General features: G+C 45.4%; 1 protein-coding gene across 2 annotated transcripts in view; it reads right to left on the minus strand.

Annotated features, from left to right (window-relative positions):
* Nucleotides 1-7,288: 7,288 nt before the first annotated feature.
* The window catches only part of LOC135396662 (uridine diphosphate glucose pyrophosphatase NUDT14-like), a 32,347-nt gene continuing 17,454 nt past the window's right edge, over nt 7,289-22,181 (minus strand). For both annotated transcript variants that reach the window (XM_064627752.1, XM_064627751.1), the window contains one exon: nt 7,289-8,939. In XM_064627752.1, the coding sequence (XP_064483822.1) occupies nt 8,693-8,939 (247 nt within the window). In that variant the 3' untranslated portion in view covers nt 7,289-8,692. The remainder of the gene's footprint in view (nt 8,940-22,181) is intronic.

Consider the following 22,181-nt stretch of genomic DNA (forward strand, 5'->3'; position numbering starts at 1 on the left):
AGAGGGAATTCCGGAATACTCTCAACATCCGTCGTCTGCTCTTGCCATGCGTTACATCAAACCGAACGGGAACAACTAATTCGCGTCGGAATTTCGGCGGTCAGTGACGAACGCGAAATAAAACGGCACTGTAGAATCGGAATCGACCGCGACGGACGCGACAGTCCCTACAGTTCCCTGGTACGTTCGATGACTCGTGTGACGTATCTACTGGCTTTGCATGAGCCATGGCCAGAACACTCGACAGAGCCTTTTTTGCAAGTGCAGCAATAATGACACCCCTTGCAGAAGAAACCATTGCGCTTTTGATGAGAACAAAAACAAATAAAAAACGAAACACGCCACCGCCCGCTTACTTGTATAGATATGGCTTATCGCACTTAATGAAACCATCAACAAACATTTCAGTTTGTGCTTCTCTGACGCCAATTTATTTTTCGCCTCAAGGTAATCAAGAACACAAGATGGCCTTCTCCGTCTGCGTTGGGCCATTCCAGCCGAAACCAGCCAGAGGTGTAGCTCGACCCTCTTAAACTTCGCTGAAAAAAAAAAAAAAGTATGTATGTATTCCCTTATGGGTGTGTATGTAGGACATAAACTTTTTTTCTCAAGATTTTGTTTTCTTGAGCATTGGGGGCGCCTCGAACTTGGCCCAAAAATGAAAAAATTGCTGTCCGTTCCGCGCGTCCTTCTGGGACATACAGACGGCATTTCTACGCTTTCTTTCTCTACAGTGTTAGAGGGGAAGGGTCATCTAGCTCCCCGAAGAGCATATGGAACAAGAACAAATCCGGTGACGTGTAAGAGCTAAAGAACGGAACGTGTTTGAGGCCACGTTTACGATAAATCTTTGGCAAGTTAGCATACTCCCAGGAGCCCGAGATTATTTATGCTCATAAACTACTGTATGGAGATTTGCTTCACGTAAAAGTATGAAGCTGATCTATATTCATTATTTAACTAAGCGACCGAGAATATCGACCATTCGCAAAAAAAGACACTTATGAGATAGTATTTTCACGTACCTGTCGAGGTCGTCTATACGAAGTGAAAGAAGTCGTGCCATTTGTAGAACAGATCCTCTCCTATAACATATTGAAAATCTACAGGTGTTTTTTCCCTTGAACGAGAAAAAAAAAAAATTCGCCCCCATACTTCGCTGCCGGTTATTCGTTAGTTGAGGAAGTAAACTAAATGTGCCTTTGTGGAAGACACCCTCTCTCATAACATTTTGGAAGTCTACATGTGTATTTCTTCTTAAGCGAGAAAAAAAAATCGTCAGCACATTTCATATCCCGTCTGTAAGGTATCATAATCACCTTTTGAAGGAAGTTCGCCTTCTACTGTTAGTTCTACAGTTCTACCTCGAGTACTCACTGCAGTCTCTTCGTAGCAGCTTCGTCGTCGTTTCTGGTTGCCTGACTCAGGAGTCATGACAATGTTACGGTACACACCATTCGCCACTTGTTTATTCAACAATGTCCGAGAAATGTACTACTTCTCTGATGGCGCGTCGCAAAAGAAAAACAGAAATTACAATTCCTAACCTTTGTCTCCACAAGCATGGCATTGGCATGCTACGTAGCACTTGTTTGCCTAGTCCCGTGGTAAAGGGCAATGTGAATGCATTGAATTGAATGCAGATATTCTGGTACCTGCACAGCTGTTCCCCTGGGTGAAAGAAAGCTTGAAGAGATCGAGTGCATGCGTTATGGCTCACAGCCGAGGACATACGGTTGGAGGAGAAACTACTGAACGTGAAGCACAATGAGGCATGCATTTTTTTCACTTCCCAGACGACTTCAGGTATGTAAAAACAATCATAAATGACGACGAATCTGTTCCGAAGCAGTGCCTGCGAGTGTTAAGTTGGTGGGACTAGAGTCACTAAATAGGTGGGACTTGGCAGAACAGCAGTGAGGCGAAATTCGTCCAAAGGGTGATAATGGTATTACCTTACAGGCGGGATATAAGTGAGCTGACGATTTTTTTTTTCTCGCGTGAGAACAAATACATCTGTAGATTTTCAAAATGGTTATGGAGAGAGTCACAAAGGCATCACTTTTTACTTCGTAGATGACCTCAACTAACGAATGACCTGCAGCGGTATATGGCGACGAATTTTTTATTTTTTTCCTCGTTTAAGGAAACAAAAAAACACCTGTAGATTTTCAATGATCTGTTCTACAAATGGCACGACTTCCTTCACTTCCTCGACGACCTCAGGTATGTGAAAATACTATATGAAAAGCGTCATTTTTTACGAATGGTCTATATTCTCGGTCGCTTACTTCAACAACGAATATAGATCAGCTTCATATCTTTACGTGCAGCGAATCTACATACAGTAGTTTATGAGCATATATAATCTCGGGCAGAGAATGCTAACTTGCCAAAAATTTATCGTTAAAACTTTACCCCAAACGCGCTCCGTTCTTGAGCTCTCACGACGTCACCGGATTTGTTCTCGTTCCATATGCTCTTCGGGAAGCTAGATGACCCTTCCCCTCTAACACTATAGACAAAGAAAGCGTAGAAATGCCGTCTGTATGTGCCAGAAGGACGTGCGGAACGGACAACACTTTTTCATGTTTGGGCCAAGTTCGAGGCACCCCCAATGCTCAAGAAAACTAAATCTTGAGAAAAAAAAAGTTTATATCCTACATAACCGGTAAGTCGGGTAAATCATATACGGTAAACCGGGTGTTTCCCTCTGGCTCCTCCATGACTATGATTCCCAGTTGTGATGTATCTTGGGTGGAATAAAACAAAATAAATGAAATGAAATACACACAGCGAAATCTAAGAGGGTCGAGCTACACCTCTGGCTGGTTTCGGCTGGAACGGCCCCGTCACAACCTACGCCGTCATCGGATTGCATGAACGAGTCATTTCTAATAAGCGCATTACAGGAGCATAAAAGGACCCGAGAACACGAGAACAAAGATGTCGGGATAGCTAGGATTAGAAGCCCTGGAAACCACATTCGTACAAAAACTACGAGTGCAGCGCGTAATCCTGGAGCGCAAGAGAGCTTTCAATCTCGCGGATCAGAAAACCTGCTCCCCTCGGCTGCAACGTCATGTGCCTCGCCAAGACTGAGGCGAGCGGGTTCTTTTTCCTTTCTTTCTTTTTGTAGTCGTATTTCGCGCCGCCCCTCCCACGTCTCGACTGGTTGTTCTCGCTAGCAGATGGTTCTCATTGGCCAATGAAAAGCGCTTTGCCACCTGACGTCGCGAGACGTGAGGAGTCGCTGGGCGAGGTCGCTGCGCGATGTCTTGCAAAGCAATTTTCTCAGTAAATTCGTACTTCCCAAAGGAAATGTTTTGTGTGACGGTTCCTGAAGGCAGTGACGCGGTAAAAAAATTTATGTTCCAAGTGCCTTCCACGCTCCTTTAATGCCTCCCATTTTTGTATTTGCCGCACTTCTCAACACAGAACCGTGTACCATATTGCTCGCCTCTAGGTGAGGTTAGGTTGGGTTGGGTTATTAGGTTAGGTTGGGCACCACTGGCCGCCACAAGCATGTAACTTCTACGCCGAATCCTTGTTTATTAGTAGTACTGTGCAATCTGACAGTGACTCTGAAATCATTCCTGGTCATACGCTGCCCCAAGCAGAAGTTGACCACAGGACGACTCTTGATGAAGCATAACAGGGAGTTTCACAGCTTGGAGTGGTGTAGCAAGGGGGGAGGGGGGTGTTCAAACCCCCAAAATCGTACGTTTGGTAGTGCATTTGGGAGAAAAAGACAGAGGTGGAACCCTCTCCCCTATGTAAAGTTCCCGTAGAACTCCCGAAATATCTTTCTGGTTACGCTACGACAGCACCCCCACCCCACCTTAAAGGAGTACAGAGGGCAATCCAAAAAAAAATTCAAATTAAGACGTCCGATGAAAGTGTGTGTGTCATTTTACCGAATAGCGCGAAAGGGTTTGATGTGTGCAATTTGTTTCCCAGAAAAAAATGCATATAAATATGGCTCCGCGCGTTCACCCTTAACTCGCCGTTCCGGGTATAACCTGTATAACGAGGAGGAGAAGTATGATGCCACGCCACCGTGACGTTACAGGGGTGGGCAACCCGTTCTGGTTCGCTGGTCAGTCGGGGTCAGCGCCCTGTCCCTTCGCCCCCGTACAGTGGCTGTAGCCGCCGTAAACCAGTTTCGCCAGTTTCCCAGGAGAAAAAGCGCACCGAATCATGCCCGAGCCAGGAGCAATGCTTTTTTAGAACCACGAACAGCCGAGTAGCAGACGACAGTGGAGTAGCAGACATTTCTCTGGACCAATCAGCGAGCGTGGCCCCTGTAGCGTCGGCGCGAGGTCCCAGGCATATCACAGGCTGGTACTGCTCTCCACTGCCGCTGCGCACGGTCGCTTTTTGCGGCGTACTTTAAATTCAATTTCTGCGATAATTATGACTCTATGAGGTGAATTAATTCTTCTGGTGCATCCCTCTGGCCTGCTTAGCAGTTTTATACAAAGAAAATAGGGTGTTAAAAATGACTTAACTGTGCTACTTTAATACATTCCAAATATCTTACAGTAGCCCCGATAATACCGAGAAATACAAAAAAAGCCAGTAGGTATGGGTGGCTCCCCCCCCCCCCCCCCGGGCTGGGGTGCTACTATTAATGGTATTTTTAGCAGTCTCCTGTTACACCAAGCGCTGCCTGGGGTTATGTATTGCTACAGCTGACCATTAACAACTAGTCAGACACGGCAGATAGCAGAGCCAGTCTAACACCATCTTCAGCAACGAAACTGTCAGTTAACTTTGCTAGAAACAACTCTATGCTACAACAACTTGTGCTCTATGTTGTGTCGTCTGTATTTGTCTCTTCTAGCGCTTTATCGTCAAGGAATTGTACCAACAGGCCCAAATGGATGTTTTAGAAACAACACTCCCCCATCTGCACCTATAAACTGCATATCTGACAGGCAAAACTTGTTATAGAAATCGTGGGGCCACATGCACCTTTACCTCACAGGGCCCTCTTGTCAGACCCTTCCCCTTCAGTTCCCAATCATTGAAGTGATGGTGTGTAACTTCTGGCTCTGCCCTGCATCACCGATGCTGAACGCACTGACTTAGTCTGTAAACATCACTACAACAAGCAAACTTTGCAAAAAAAGGCACTTTAATTTCAAATGCAATTTCAGTCTAGGCATGGGTTTCAAATAATACTGCACTGTACCATTTCAAAACATCGCCTGAAGTACAGAATGCACACATTCTGCAGTACAGCCTGTACACATTTTTCTCAAAATAATTAAAAAAAAGCAGCCCCTGGGGGATAGCTCCGTCTCTCACTTCTAGCACCACTGTCAAAATTGTTGCATATAGAATATGTTTCTCAATTGGTTTGGCAATTAAATTTGGCAATGTGCGTTCAGACCAGGCACGATCCATGCACGAGTTTCCTTGTGGAGATGCAGCAATTATGCATAGTTGCAAGTTCAGTGGCACTTGAGTTTTGCCCATGCTTCTCATCTTGCACCATTCTGCTTCGACAATGCATGAACCATGTGTGGCCACATGGAGGAGTGAGCCCACATTCAGTCTCTTTCAGAGGTGCAAGCTTGTACTTCACTGCAGGTATGGTAAGCCGTCTGATATCGAAACCACAAACACTGGTCAAGCCCCACTGGCTGCAGTGAAAAGATTTTTCGCGGAAACGAAGCAAGGTCACGTGAGGGCTTTTGTTAAAGTCAAGCTAACCCAAATCTAGTCCAAAGCCCCCGTGTCATTAAAAAAACGTATTCTATATTAGGATTCCAACCTGTTTGGCACTTACTTTATATTTCATTCATCAGTTCTGACTAGCCTGAGAGGTTTGGAAAGAAAGTGACTGAAACCACATTAGGCCAGAAGGGAACACCTGGCCCTTTCCCTGATGGTGCACATGGCATCTTCCACGTGTCAAAATGATGACATCTCGCATGTTGAAAAAGTAAGTAGGTAATCCATGTAAAGGTACAACAAATGTGGCTTTTCTTGAGATGCTAAGAGTCTGCAAGGCATGGAATGGTTACGTATTCAAATTATGTACATGGCTTTTTTATGGAGAGACTGAGACACCCAAGACATCACACAGACATCCTGCTGGCCACAGGATATAGAAGCTCTACCTATCGCTTTAAAAGCACTACCATTTTGTTTCATTAAAGGCTAAGATCCCTGCTAACATCTTGGTCGACGCCTCTCTTGTGGACGCAACATTAGCTGGTGTTCCGCTCGTTGGCAGCATTAAATAGTATGTTTCCTATCAATGTAAATGTTGTATGGTACTCAGCTCCGAAGGACTCTAAGAATATTATGCAACTAAAAACCACAAAATATCCGAGAATATCAGCAACAGGAATGCACTCTGTAAGGGGAGCAATAGAGGGATCACTCACATGACACCCTCGTTGTTCCGTAGTGGTTACCACGTTACTCAACATTCCACAACGTATCGCATCTACCGTCACTCAACCAGAAAGCAGTTGAAGAGGTACACCATAGGTCATACAGACTGAAGGTAGACCAGTCCATCCTGGCTTCTTAGTCCACAATGTGAATTGCAAGCCTTGCAACGTGCCGGAACAGCAAACAAAACGGCGGACAATAGTTCAGTCCTAGATACGAAAGGCGAACAAAATTTAGCTGCAAAAAATAAACCCTATCAGGAAAAGGGAGATTTCCACCAAACATACAATTCAAGTCCCACAACTGTAGCACAGATCTGTATACTATCCTGTCGCAGGTGAAACCAGCAATTTGCTGTATCCTCACTCTTCAAGTGGACTGGACGGGGGAGAGAAGGAATTTTAATGTCAAGCAATGGGCATGCATCATGTAGCAGTGCAGGTGCTGTCACCATGATACATGCCACAATGTCCATCTGGAAACCTCAAATAAACGTTGTGATTGGCCTTTGCGTGGGAGCTTGTGGCGAATCACGGGCGAAGTGGTGCATTTAACGCGCGTTACAGGACAACGATAAGTTGAAGATCATGCCCCATGTCCTTCGACTAGCAGTGTCAGGTAGGACCATGGACATTAGTGATGCCCTGACTTTCCCGATGTTCGTATCCTTTGACATTTTTACCTTCTACAGGTCCATTCACTGGATGAGAACAGCAATGAATCCCACGTGTGCAGTCCTGCTCTAGTGCCACTCTGTGCCTGGAGTAGACAAATTTTAGTCCACATGATTCGCACTTCAAAGCTTAATTTCAGCAGAAGTCGAGCAACTGATCATTGATGGATCAATGGAGTCAGTTGCTGGATTCAAGAACACATCCTGTTTTAACACCCTGGTTATTTATTTCTTGCTGGAAAATGACTCAAAACACAAGTACACTGCGAAAGGCACAGACATGAAAGAGAGTGCTGTACGTCTTCTTCTTTGGAAGAGACAGCAAACACCCACATCCAACGAGCTGTCCAGTGCTGATAACCTGGTACTGATCAGCATGAACAATATTTTTAAAATATCTTGCCCCACAGCCAAACAAAAAGCTACTTTATGGACGTGACAAGCTTCATGCACATGTGAAGTTCAGCTCCCAGGTGGTCTATTCAGCAATGACCAGTTCTTTTTCAATGACCAGCTTGAAATTGAGTAGGCCAGCAACAGATGGCATCAGTGATACCATTCAACAGTGGGCCAGAGTGTGTTGAGACACTGACCATGGTCCACGCTCTGCACGCATCATCATTGGAGTTTGCATTTTTTCCTCAGCCATTAAATAATCTGTACCTACCACTTGGTCGCCTGTCATTTTCTTGTACTCACCTGAAGAAAACAGGTAGTTTTAGTGAATCAGAAGTATGAAATGAGAATGATACGACAAAGGCTGCTCTCAAGTCAAAGCTGAGGAATGTGATGTCAGCCGCTGCAAAGGAATACGTAGGTACTGTAGTGTGATAGGTTTACTACATTTTCAGAAATGCTATCGTGAACCTTCTCCAGTCTACTAAAACCCACTTTCCTCTTTCAATACATTTTTCCTTCAATACCCTCATGACAAGGGCCAACTAAATGGGTAGTGAAAATACTGTTTGGCACTCCTTTTAATATACATGTGTTGTAGCTAGTGAAGTCAAGTAAATGATATTGGCTTCTTTGATAAACTATAACAATTCGTGAAAGATGAGCTCAAATTAGAAGAAATGAAAGGTCTGAAGGGTGCAATCAGAGTGTCTCTGTCTCGGAGGGGTGGTAATGAACATGTATAATAGAAACTGACCATCATGATTTAAATCCCCTTTAAATTATCTGGATGACATGAATAGTGACATGTAGAAAATGTCTCAGCTTACTCTACGACCTGTCTATTGACACTTTGGCTCTCAAGTCACTAATCAAAAGGTTAGTTAAGTAATTTAAATTAATTAGGTAATTAATGGGAATAATAAATTTATAAATAAATGGGAAAATGTTGACTATCAGCTTATGTGACCCAAACAACATGCAGTTGGCTTCATCCACAAATATAGCTTTGTTTTGTTTGTTTTTTTAAGGCTTGGCGACCGTTGTGTGGGGTGCCCTGTATACTTTAGCCAGTGTGTAATACAGTACCATGTAAACCTCAGTGACGATGGTTCACTGCTCACCTATTGAATTCTACATTTCCGTAACGGTACATCCACTCTAAAGATACGTTAAAGTTCAGGAGTGCACTAAAGAAAGCTGCATGATATCTCATGCAGTACCAGGCTTTGCGTCCTTGTACTTGCACGTTAGGAACCACAAAGTTCCAAAGAGACACGCAGGGGGACGCATGACGCTTTCATCTGTTATCATTTTCCAAGCTTCTGGTATGCTGATTTCAACTACTTCAACCATCTCGTTTTCCGTGACATTCCCACCACCTGATGTCTGCTTCATGTCATCCGTCACTTCCGCGTAGAAAAGCTCTCGCTTCGATCCCGAAATTCCAACAGATGACCTGAAACAGTGATGAAATATCCCGAGTTAAGTCCAGTTAAGAGGGAACATGAAGGTACGGTGGCCCAGCAAAGATTTAATAATCAAAAATTGGTTTTGCTGGAACTTCTGGTTTGAGGCAAGTAAGTAAAAAAGAAAAAGAAAAAGACTGAAAATAAAGAATTCCTAAATGGTAAGAAAGATGGTATAGCCATGTTCAACCTAACAGTACCATGCATGCTGTACAACGCAGTCTCCAAAACCTGTTTCACTAATGCATGCTCGGCACATGTGTGGTGGGAACAAATTCTATTGTAAAGCCTTGCATGTAATAAATACAGGAGACAGAAGGCAAGAACACTCCTGCCCCTGCCTTCACGGCACTGGTGCCGTTCTTCAATTGAACGTGGCTATAACTGTACATTCCAAATTTCAAACCTTTGTCAAATGGTTTCAGCATCACAGCTTAAGCTGTACAATATTATTAAAGTCTATACTGTACTTCCCTTTGCATAAATTATAACTAGAGGTGACCGCGGGTAAGTAAATTCGCACCTGCACCGCGCCCGCAGACGTGCCACCCACAACCTGCAACATTGTGATGCTGATGTACCCGCACAACTTGCAGACGCAATGTGGGCACACCTGCATTTTACCTGCAACCTGCCACGTCACTGGATTTCTACTTGCAAAGAGTGAGCAAGCGAGCTGGTGAACTGTGGATGAAGGCAACACCTATTCCTCAAACTCAAGGAAATGGTGCTTTCATCCAGAATAATATCATTCTGAATGATTTAGTTCTGTCGTCTGAGTGTATCATGCGGTTAAGCTCTCTGGCGAAGTCTGCGTGGAAAAACGACTGACATGGTAACAGTGCAAACTGACTATAATATTGTGAAATGATAGTGCGTTGCCATATAGAACAAAGTTGAAGGGAAACCAGATAAATTTCCATGAGCACGTGCTGTTTCGCATAATGTTCGACGTCGAATTTGTTAGCTATTTAAGTGAAGGCCACAGATGCTCTTGTGAAAGGTGACCAAACGACCATGAGGTATGTGAAACAAGATAATTTTCTCAGGTATATTTCTCAATGGAAAACAGTGGGAAATACAAAAATTAATGAGTACCGTATTTTCACGCGTATTAGCCGCGGCTTATGCGCAATTTATTTTTTTCGCGGACGCTCTGCGGCTTATCCGTGGGTGCGGCTTATCCGTGGGTGCGGCTTATCTGGTGACTACTTTTCCCTGGTACTTTCCCCATACCCCGGGTTAAACGAAAGGGCCGACAGTGCCTCATGTTTTTCGGAACAGGACCGCCCTGCCAGTGCACGAACAATACCGAACAGGGGCGGGTCCACTCCACATTCGAGTGGACGAACACGTCAATCCAAGAAAAACACGCAACAAGGGCACAATCCGATCTTAGTAGAACACTAGAACTGACCTCCTTTGTTATACATCATGCCGACACCGGAATGTGGACAGGGTTTATAGCCTTCCCTACGGTCTCCTTTGTCGGCAGACCCACAGGAAGGGTTCAATACACCTGACATCGGGATAAAACGTGGTCAGCTAAGCGTCAGTTCTCATTTGACGAGAGCAGCAGCATTCGTGGACACGGGCACAGCAGTTTGAGGTGAGGCATGGCTCCAACGCTGAGGCACAGCCACGACAGCGGCTTCAAAGTAAAAGTCGTCGACTTCGCGGACAAGTACGGGAACAGGGCAGCTGGCAGGGAGTACGGCGCTGACAAGCGTTGAGCGTCTCTGTTGATTTTGTATGTGCATCACTGGTTTAGCGCACAAAGCAGTCGCGTCGTATTACCCGCGGCTTATCTGCGAGTGCGGCTTATCTGCAAAAACATTTTCAAAATTTATCTAAAAACAAGTCCTGCGGCTTATCTGCGGTGCGGCTAATACAGTCAAACTCCTTTATAGCGAACACCTTTTTAACGAAAATACCACTACAGCAAATTTTTTTGCGGTCCCGCTGGAGCCCTATAGGTCCAACAATGGACATCCTTTTTAACGAAAATACCTTTACTGCGAATTTTTTTTGCTGTCCCCTGAGTTTCGTTGTAAAGGAGTTTGACTGTACGCGTGAAAATACGGTAAGTTAGTGTGGGAAATGATAGTTTATTGGGTATGGGTACTGCAGGGTTTACCCACACTATCCACAGATGTGTTGTGGACGTGTCTGCATTTCACCTGCAACAACACTGAATCAAATCGCAAAACTGTGAGGTAATGCTTCTGGTGATGCACAGTAGTTTATAAAGAACCGCAAGCTCGGGGTGGGGGAGGTTGCATAAAAATTAAAAATTGGGAGGTGCTGTTACATTGTAACAGTAGTACACAGGAAAAAAGTTGGGTGTGGGGCTGCGAAACATTTGGAGGGTGTTGCGGGGGGCTCTGATAGACCACTCTGGAATCCACTGCAAGCTTCTTTCATGCAAGGCAGGCCCAAGGCTTGATGTCATCCTTCCTATGTTGCAGCTATATGGCAGTGCTAGCTTGACCCAGGCAGTGATTTTTACATACACTTTAGAGTTTACGTACACTTTAGAGTTCATCTTTGTGCTGTACTTAGTGCTCTCAAAAAACAACACTGAAGCATTCTAAGTTTCATTTTAAGTTTAATTTCTAAGTATTTATTAAACTTAGAATGCTTCAATCTTGTTTCTTTAGTGCTCTACAGTTCAACTCGGACTTCACTCCCCTTGTTCACTGTAGCTGGTTCTGTACCTTTTGCGACTTGGAGACGCAAAGGAGGCACAGACCAACATGGACAGCATTCACTAACAACTGGCTTATTGGGACTGACAGAAAATAACTAACCTGGCATGTCTAACTACACGAACTAACCAAGGCAAGCCCTGCTTGGGAAAGGTTAAGTGAACTTTCGTTGAACTATTCACTGAACCGCTATTGTGGGACAGGACAATGAGTGTGGCTTCGACTACGCTGGGTGGACACATCCTCCCCAGCTAGGAATGATGTCTCCACCTGACCACTGCACTTTCAAAATCAAGTTGACAATTAGGGCAAGCACTCAAGCGCACTTTCAGGAACTGCGGGGTATCATCCGAGAGAGATTCAACTCTACTTTTTCAGCTCGCAAAGGTGAATGCTGAGGCACACTGATGTTTGACCTACACAATACGACTGCTTTGTCCAACCGTTTTTTGTAAATTCGACTGCACAGCACTGCAGAGGGAAAATATTTTGCGTGGTGACTCCTGGTGGACAGTTTGACAGATGAGGCAGAGTCTCGAGCGATGTTAAATGTCACCTCATTGCTCCTGTAAAGTACTTTCAAATTAACTTGTGATGGGTCTTCTTCAGCTCCTTTAATAGTGGCTCCACACTCCTCGGATGCTTCTAACTTGTGAGGTCTATGCTCGTGCATTTGTGTGCAGCCTTATGGGGATTTCGGGTGATGCATCTGGTAATCCGAGTGAGAGTGGCCAAGTCCACGCTCTACATGGGAGTAGCTCTGGGCAATCCTCACCTGAATTTGCTGGACGCTCTACCGTTCTTCCACCAGGGGCACTGCGCACTACGCTTTCACCTGTTGTCGTCTGTTTCCTGCATCATGGCGAGCACAAAAAGGTGGAGCAGCATCTTGTTGTGACGCCTAAAGTGTACAATGCTTAAATGTCACTCACCCAGAGTACTACAGGTGCGTCTTCCTTCGCGATGTAATATTCTTTGTGATGTGTGTTTTGACTTCGGGGAGTCCAAATATGCTGAGCACAGCTTGAGAGGAGCAGCTCACGCCTTCCTCTTCGTCATTCGCAATGTCGGAGTCAATTGAACTTTCATTGCTGCTTTTGTGAAGATCCATGCCGTCAATGGTGAACGCAACAATGAACCAGATGACAGGTACACAGTCGCAGGCGCAAGCAGACGACATTCGTGAGGCGCACACGCACGTGCTCGCTGTCGAGATCAGAAGGAACGAGTGCCAGGGCAGTTCTGGCTCGGCCTCTCGTGGCAGGAGCGAAAAAACTGCTCCGTACCGCATCACCCGAGCATGCGGCTCTTGCTCTGACCGCACCACCCGAATTTACTGCTCAGGTCCAGGGCAGAAAAAAATGCCCCAAAGCATCACCCGAAACTGCCATTAGAATTAGATGGCCTGAACCTGCCTTTACGGGATGTAGAAGGCGAAATGGGCAGGATACTGATGTCGAGCACCTCCACCATCACCCTGCATGGTAACAGCAGCCACCGGAAGCGCAGAGAAACAAGCAGAGATATCACAGATATTGTTTACATGGCAACATGACAGCACGGGAAAATGGAGACATGGCAATGCATGTGCCACCTCACATGCATTTCCAGAAATGGAGGAAAGAGCTGGTTTTGTTGCACATGTTGCAATCTTTGGTCGAGACCTTGATACCCCTTTCCCAGTTTCATAGCATGCTCAACAATAGATGCTGGAATAGATGGACGCACTGGTATAAGGGCCGGTCCTCACATACAGCGCTTTGCTCCACAGTGTTTGAAAACAGCGCCATTTTTTCCTCCTATTTCGCTATGAGCCGCTGGAAAACAGTGCTTGTCTGAGTTGAGCTCCCATCAACTTTTTCAGTGCTCATTTCCAGCGCTGCACCATGACAGCCAATCAATAGGCTGTTTTACCCGTGACGTCGCGGATTGCGGTGTTCATTTCTCGTCTGGACACGAGCACGACATCAGTGGATATTATCACAGTCCTGGATACTATACTTCCAAAAGATTCTGTTATTTGAACTCAACTGTCAACGAAGCATTCAAGTATTTCATCGTTTCATGTTTCATCCATCCTCAAGCCATAATTTAATTACCGTAATTTCACATGTATTAGCCGCAGCTTATACGCAATTTTTTTTCTCACGGGCGCTCTGCGGCTTATCTGATGACAATTTTTCCCTGGTATTTTGCCCATGCGCCGGCTTTAAGGAAAGGTGTCTCTGGAACAGCACCGCCCTGCCAATGCACGAACAATGCATAACAGGGGTGCGTTCATCATCTGAGTAAAGGAAATAAACACTTCCTTAAAACCACAACACTGAAACAAACAAGTAATGCCAAAGTGCAAAATTTGCACACACAAACAAAAAAAGTGCAAAAGGTTTGTGATGGTTGTTCAGAGTCTGGAACACATAAGGGGGGTGGAGGGCAAACAGTACACACAAAATCCCACTCCCAGTTTCCTGTTTTTCTCTCAAGAAACATATCCCCCACCACCACCACCACACACACACACACACATTCTCCATACGTTTATGTTTACTTGCTTGAGAAGTGGAATGTTTATTCTGCTGTAGGCCTATTTACACAGAAATGCGATTCATCACAGGTGCTTTCACGGCGCCGGCCGTGTACAATATTCGCTGTTACAGGCTCTTGCATTGAGATATTCTACATTTACAACAAGGAAAGATAATCGAAAGAATAGAAATGAGGCGCAATCCAGATTTTAATGCGTAATGGATGCAAACAATTTACACAGAACGGAACATCGCGAATTTAATTGAACAAGCCATTGCGTGGATGCTGTACTCCAGCAGCATGCGCATGCTTTGAGCAGCTTTAACGAAAGTGGTGACAGCAATTCATGTCTTCTGGAAGGTCACTGACCAGTCGATCCATGAAAACCACACAACAAGGGCACAATGCGATCACGGTAGAATACTAGAACTGACCTCATTTGTTGTACACCATGCCGACCCGGAGTACGGACCGCAGGCTTTTGACCTTCTCTATGGTCTCCTTTGTCGCAAAAATCAGTAGGGTGGTATTGCCCGCGGCTCATCTGCGAGTGCGGCTTATCTGCCCGAAAGTTTTCGAACGGCTCCTAAAAACGATTCCTGTGGCTTATCTACAGTGCGGCTTATACGAGTGAAATTACAGTACATGCACGATACAAATGTATGGCCAGAAGGATGCCTCTTTGGTCCCTTCCATCGTGTACTGAAAACAGGGTGTGACGTGCTACAAATACGTGTTGCGTGTCCAGATCTAACGTGACATGTTACAGTGTGTATTATCAAAATGCCTGTGGGCTTCGCACAAGAGCTTCAGAGTTTACATCTAACAGTTCTATCACTGACTATGACATAATATGCTTAACTGAAACCTGGCTAAACCGACACTACAATTCTGGTGAATATTTTCCAGCTACTTATAACTAGGGAGTGACTTTTTCGGGTTATATTTTTCAGCAACATTGGGGGGTTGCACTGAACCTTATTTATTCATTTACAACACAGTTTCCAAAGCTCTGTGTTAGTTGTAATGGCTTTGAATCCCCCTGGTTCAGTTTTCGGGGAAATATCGGGTTCTTTTTGCCAATTTGAATCGGGAGGGTTAGAGCGTAGGTGAAGGCTCTGTATCGACGTGATAAGTCACAGTAAATCGCATAAATCTACTGCCGTACCTCCTACGGATGTTAAGGACCGGCATGGGCAGAGAATAAGTGAACCGCATTATATCGTCAAATCTCTTGCAGAGTATCTCTGCTATTTATTCACTTCAAAGAATTCAGACTGACAGTAGTATGGCTCCCCACTTCTGAAGCACTCACTTGACACTATATATTCTATTGATTCTTCTGAAGTGTTAGCTGCCATCAGACAACTAAGGCCTAAATCGTCTTTGGCATTTGATAACATTCCCCACCTTTGTTGTGAAGGGGTGCGGGGCCCTGCTCATTAATCCTCTAACTCATATCTTTAATCTGTCTTTATGTAGTTGTCAATTCCCTGCATTGTGGAAAAATAGCATTGTCATTCCGATCCACAAATCTAGAGACAGTGCTGACGTTTGAAACTATAGGCCGGTGTCCTTTTATCGCCTTTTGACAAACTGTTTGAAATAGTGCTATGTAAGCAACCCTCATGGTATTTTAAGAGTAAAATCAATGTGACGCAACATGGATTTGTGAGTGGACAGTCAACTGAGTCCAATTTAGTTTCCTTTCTGAATATTGTTGCTCCTATTGTTGAAAACAGGGTGTCCAACCGCAAAAATACGGGTTCAGTTCAGGTTCGCGTTGCTGGGATTTCGTTCCAGTTCGGTCATGCCAGTAATCGAACCGGTTCGCAAACCGGTTCGCGGTCCTGAACCGGTTCGGGAACCGGTTCAAAGCTTCCATTTTATATATATCCATAAAACTGCTTTTATCATGAAATGCATGACTAATAGCTTACTGCTGTTGTCTGCATTGACGTTTTTAGCTGCCAGGTTCTCCCTTGAGCGAAAGGAAGGAGAAATGGATGAACACTTGCAAATAGCATCCACGCTGATGAAGCAGTGTAGTTCTGCTACTTTCTATTCCAAAAATCTTTTTCACGCGCACAGTGCCAGCAAGATACACTTAAAGGAAGCCTAATAAGATGGACAGCATTTTACATAGACGACGGTAATTGACAGCACACTGCGTTCGCAGAGTGAATCGATCTAAAACCGTACTGAAATAACTCTGCCAGCCTTGCTCTGTCCGAGCTCACAGCAGTGTACCAGTTAATCCACAACACAAAGTAATGTATCACGGCACAACTGTACTATGTACAAGTGAGCAGGACTACATTTACCTTTCAAACCACCACCAATGATGCAAGCACCATTCGGCGTACGCTCCCTCTCCACTTCTCATGTTTCTGAGTTGTTTAATTTTTGCTGCTCACGTGTAAAGGGAAATGTTGGGCGCTTGCTTGATCGCATATTCGTCCTATAGAGCTACACAACTGGCCTACTCTATCCCTGTTTCATTCGTCCGCGTGGCAGCGCGTGCGTGGGGCGCTTGCCACGGCGCTCACAAGCACAACTGCGCTTCAACGTGTTAAAAAATGCTGAAAGCTTACCTACTGTATGTCCTCGGTTGATTGCTAGGTGACAATTTGCAAAATATATGATATGGAGTCCAATGTGTCCTCGCTCGGGGGCATTTGAACTCTTATGCTGACTTCTTTTATGTCCGAACCGTTTTGTTGCGAACCCGTTACCGCTATTATTTTTTCCGTTTCTGCTCCGGTTCGGGTTCAACAGTGTCATGAAAATTTTGGTTCGGGTTCGGGTTCTATTTCGGCAAAAATTACGGTTCGGGTATGGTTTTCTGTTCGGGTTCGGTTCGACACCCTGGTTGAAAGTGGTGGTCAAGTTGATTGCACTTACTTTGATTGTTCTAAGGCTTTTGATTAGGTCTCATAGTGCTTTGGTGTTGAAGATGAGTTGGTACGATGTGAGTAGACCTCTTTGCTCATTATTCGCTGATCATTTAAAGCAACGCAAAAATTTTGCACAAGTCCTAGTTGCTCTATCGAGGCCCTATATTGCTTTACATGGAGTCCCTCAAGGTGCGACCCTTGGGCCATTCTCTTCGTAAATGACATTTGTCTTGCCATTGAAAATGCACGAATGCTGATGTTTTTGCCAATCGCCACCCCCAAATGACTGTTTGCGACTGCAAAACGACATCAACATGATTCATGATTGGTGCATCGTTAATGGCATTATTTTGAATGCACAGAAAACTTATGTAAAATCCCTCACAGGAAAACGTCATCTTCATTTTGACTACTTTTTTGGGAAATGTCACTCTGAACAAGTGTTTTGTTGCACATGATCTAGGTTGTAGCAGCGTCAGAAGGAAGAGAGGCAGATGTCACCCAACCATTCCAGGTTTATTTGAAAAAGTAAGAGAGATCAAAACACGAGAGCAACTTAGTCTTCGTTGGTCTCGTGCAAACATCCTTTTCTTAAAATTGGTGAAAACGGAAAATAATCGTAAACTTTACATCCTCCCCCGCAATGTGAATGCTCATTGTATCACGCAATTTCCAAAGGAAACAAATGTTGCACTGCACGTTTAAAGGAGGAGTCTAGAGGACCACAACTTCGTTTCTGTTTTTGATCGGTTCTCCAAATCTCCCGTGCGCGATACTTCGTCCTTCGCCTTCACAATAGACATGCGATGAGCGCCGCCACGAACAGCTGCATGCAAAGAGGCGTCAAAAACTATGCGCATCTTGGTGCTCTCTCTGTCCAGATTGATGACAGCGTGGTGTGGCATGTAGTAAATGGAACCTTCAGTGGTTGCTGCTTTGCTTGATTTGCTTGCTGCTTGGTTGCTGCTTTGCTGGTTGCTTTGGTTGATCCTCCCTGCATGACATTCCTTCAGGTACTGTCTGATCGCCCTGTCGTACTCAGCAAGGAGATTTTCGTTCTTGAAAATTTCTTCGTCAAGCAATGCAGCCTGTCCTTGGCAACCTTCTCGTTCGATGGCAGACCCGGTCTTGTGGCTTTCCACGGCAGCGACACTTGATATCTGCCGTTCACGTCCTTAATTGTTCACCAGAATTCTTGAAGAGCCGTGTCGCCATCTACGATGTCGTTGCCACACTGAATTCCGAGATATTCCAGATCCCAAAATTTTTTCACTTCCTTGAAGAGCTCAGCTTCTTCAGTTTCTACGGTGACCCGCATGGTCCCTACATTTGAACATATCGTTGCTGTGCTTGACTGAGATGGCCCAAGGAGGGCCCATCCGAAGGCTGTGCTTGTAGCTACTTGACCCTCGTTGACGTGCTTCACTTCGCCAGTGACTACCCTCTAGTAGAAGTCAGCTCCAATGAGTAGCGCGATGCCCTGCTCACAGATGGCACTCATAGCGGAAGCATCACCGATGTGCATTCCATCCAGTTGAACCCTGGAAATTAAGCTGTTGTTCAGGACCTCCATGACGTCATTGAAAATGTTGGGCATCTCCAAAGCTTTGATGCAAACTTCTGACCTGTCATACTGACTACGGAGCCAAACTTCAACTCATTGGCATCTGCTTTCCGTTGTTGATTCCGTTCCAAACGTATGAAGAGTGAGCGTCTCCTCTCATACTGGCTGGCACTTCAGCTTTTCCGAAAGCAACCTTTTGGTGAGTGATAGTTGACTGCCACTATCTAGTAGTACATGAACAAGCTGGTGTTTGATGCAGCTCTCTGCCCATTCTTGGCAGGAAATGCACAAAGAGGTTGCACACAATACAGAGTTTGATACGCTTTAACGAGTGTCAGTTTCAATTTTTTCGTTCGTTTTCATTTTAAAGCGTATCAGCATTACAGAGTCATTATTGTTTTATCTTGGTGGCTCAGGAGGATTTGGCTGGCGTGCCAGCATGGATACCTGTGCCTCGGCATGGACGACGAGGACTTCTCTGGTGGAAATCTCCGGCTCCCAGTACAAGGCGACAGGTGTCGATTCCATTTTGGGCCTCCTTGGCTGTAGTAACTTTGGTGCCACGTCCTGTACTTTGGAAAACCTGCTTGCATTCCAAATTTTGTTATCGTCCAACAGGAAGGAGTTCGGTCCTCTCTTCTCGATGACCTTCTTGGGCACAGAAAACCTAACTCTACCTTTCCGTTGAAGACGAGGTAATTTCACACGTGCGAAATCTCCTGGTTTGAAATCCCTTGGCTGCGCCCCTCTTTTACATTTTTCCTGTTTTTCCTCAACCTTCCGACGTAGCTCTTCCATCTCGTGGGCTGGATCTTCGAAAACCGTTGTTGGGAAACCAACTATGTCAAGTTTCATCCGAATGTTCCTTCGATGAAGCAAGTAAGCTGGTGCTCGCACGGTGGATCCATGAGGTGTGGCTTGGTACACCAGTAAGTACTCTAAAACAGCTTCCTTGACTGGACGTTGTCCCAAGTGTGATATTTGTATGAAGTTCTTCAACACTTGGTTGAACCGTTCGACCATCCCATTGCCTTGTGGGTGGTACACAGAGGAACAAGTGTGCCAAATTTCACATCCTTGAAGGAAGCTTTCGAATTCTTGTGACACAAACTGACGTCCGTTGTCTGTAATGTTTTGGGAAGGGTAGCCTTCCCGGCTGAAAACCTGTTGAAGAAACTTTATGACAGTCGTGCTGGTGACCGCACTTGAAAAGCAAACTTCAGGCCACCGACTGTAGTAATCTATCAGTGTAATCATGTACAGACAGTCGTGTGGTGCTTCCTCATAAGGACCCGTTATGTCCATTCCAAGCTTTTCCCACGGGCCTTTGGAAGTGGTACTGGAGTAAGTGGGGCTGAGAATGCTTTTGCCGACTTGTCAGCCGTTTGACACACGGCACATTCGCGAATGGCAGCCTCGACGCTGCTGTCGATTGAAGGCCACCAGTACAGCTGACGAAGACGTTGCTTGGTACGCACTATGCCAGCATGCGCCTCGTGTGCCAGGGCAATTACCTTCCTTCGGGATCAGTGCGGAAGGGACAACAATCCTTTCTCCACGTAGCAAAAGTTCATCGATTTGCAACAGTTCCGCTCGAAGGTTGGAAAACGGTGCTACTTTGTCTGAGAGGGTCCGTTTCGTTGGCCACTGTGTTCTTACGCAACACATTACATCCTGCAATACCGGGACAGCAGCAGTGGCTCTCTGTAATTCGTCTTTCGAGTTGCATTCTGTGATTAGGCACACAGTGTCATCTTCAGAAGTTCCCTCCTCAGTACTGGGAATGGATAGTCGTGACAATACATCTGCAATCTGATTCTCTGTTCCTTTCTTGTACACAACAGTGAAATTGTAATTAAGTGGTTGCGTTAAGCACCGAGAAACTCTAAGTGGTCGATGTCAGGCTCTCTGGGTGCCCAACAGAGTTTGCAACGCCTGATGATCTGTTTCCAGATTAAAGGGGCGACCCCAGAGGTACATGTGCCAGTGCTCTATTGCCCATACACATGCCAAAGCCTCCCGTTCTCCAGAGGAGTACTTTCTTTCTTGGGCTGATGGAGTTCTGGATGCAAAAGACACGGTTCGAAAACAGTTACCGTCCGTAGCCTAACGCTTCAGTCGTTACATTAACTGGTAGTGTCGGATGGAACATGCTCAACGCTGAGCATGTGGACATGAGTCTGTTGAGCCTCTCAAAGCATGCCTGAGCATTTGTGCTACACTGAAAGTCTTTTTCGCCTCGGAGCAAGTCACGTAGCGGTTCCACTTCGTCCACATAATTCTTTATAAATTTCGCGTGATGTCCAGTCATGCCCAGGAATGACCTCAATGTGCAAAAGTCAGTGGGTGCTGGAGCTTCCAGAATGGCCTTTACGTTTGCTTCTAGTTGCATGACTTTTCCTTTCCCGACCTGTACGACCCACAAAGGTGAGATCCCCGACACCGAACATTTCTCGTTTATCCGTGCACCTGCGTCCGAAAGATGACCCAAATCTTGCCATAAATTCCTGGCGTGCTCCCCTTCACTTTTCCCATGAATGATGATGTCATCAAGGTAGTGTAGTACTTCACTACAGTCTTTCAGCACATTAGCGAGGAGCTTCTAGAAGGCGGAGGGTGCTGACGCCAGGCCAAAACATACCAGTTTGTAACGGAACAATCCATCGTGCGTGATAAAAGCAGTGAGATCACGGCTTTCTTCTGCCTGCAGTAGCTGGCGGTATGCCGCAGTTAGATCTAGTTTGGAGAAGCCTTTCGCACCGGCGAGTCTGTTAACAAGTTCCTCTATGTGGGGTAGAGGATAGCTATCCGGTATGGCAGCTCTGTTTCGTGCTCGTAGGTCCACACAAAGTCGAACACGACCGTCCTTTTTCTTAGCGACGACAATGGGCGATACCCGTGGGGATGCATCAATGGGTTCTATTATATCCATGTCCAGGAGTTTCTTCAGTTCCTTGGAGACATCACCCCTTACTTCTAACGGTAGTCTTCGAAGTTTAGCTATGGTAGGCTCCACTTTTGGTCTCAGTTTCACTTTGTGTGCGTAACCTTTAGCAACACCGAGTCCTGGAGCAAACAGTTGTGGAAATTCACACTTCGCAATGCACTCGCAATCACACGTCGTAACCATTGTTTCTAGGCATAGCATTTGTGCTCCGTCAACGTGCAAATCCAGTGCTGCAACTGCATCAAGTCCTAACAGTGTAGTACCTTGCTGCACTATGTAAAATAGAAGTGAAGCGCTCTGCGTATTGTACTTGACAGGGATGACAACGCACCCTTGCACTGCTATCTGCTTTCTTGAATAGTCACGAAGTTGAATCGAAGCTGGTCGGAGTTAAAAATCTCTGGAGAGGGTAGACTCATAGACTTCCCAGGGCAGTATGGAAACATACGATCTTGTATCGATTAAGAACCTGACGTTCTTGCCTGCACCTTCCACTAGTAGTAAACGTAGATGGCCTTTTCCTTGATTGTATGCACCTCGAGAAGCATAGCCAGAGCGTCGAACCGAACCGGAACCGAACCGTAATTACT

The sequence above is a fragment of the Ornithodoros turicata genome, chromosome 6 (assembly GCF_037126465.1).
Source record: "Ornithodoros turicata isolate Travis chromosome 6, ASM3712646v1, whole genome shotgun sequence".
NCBI lineage: Eukaryota > Metazoa > Arthropoda > Arachnida > Ixodida > Argasidae > Ornithodoros > Ornithodoros turicata.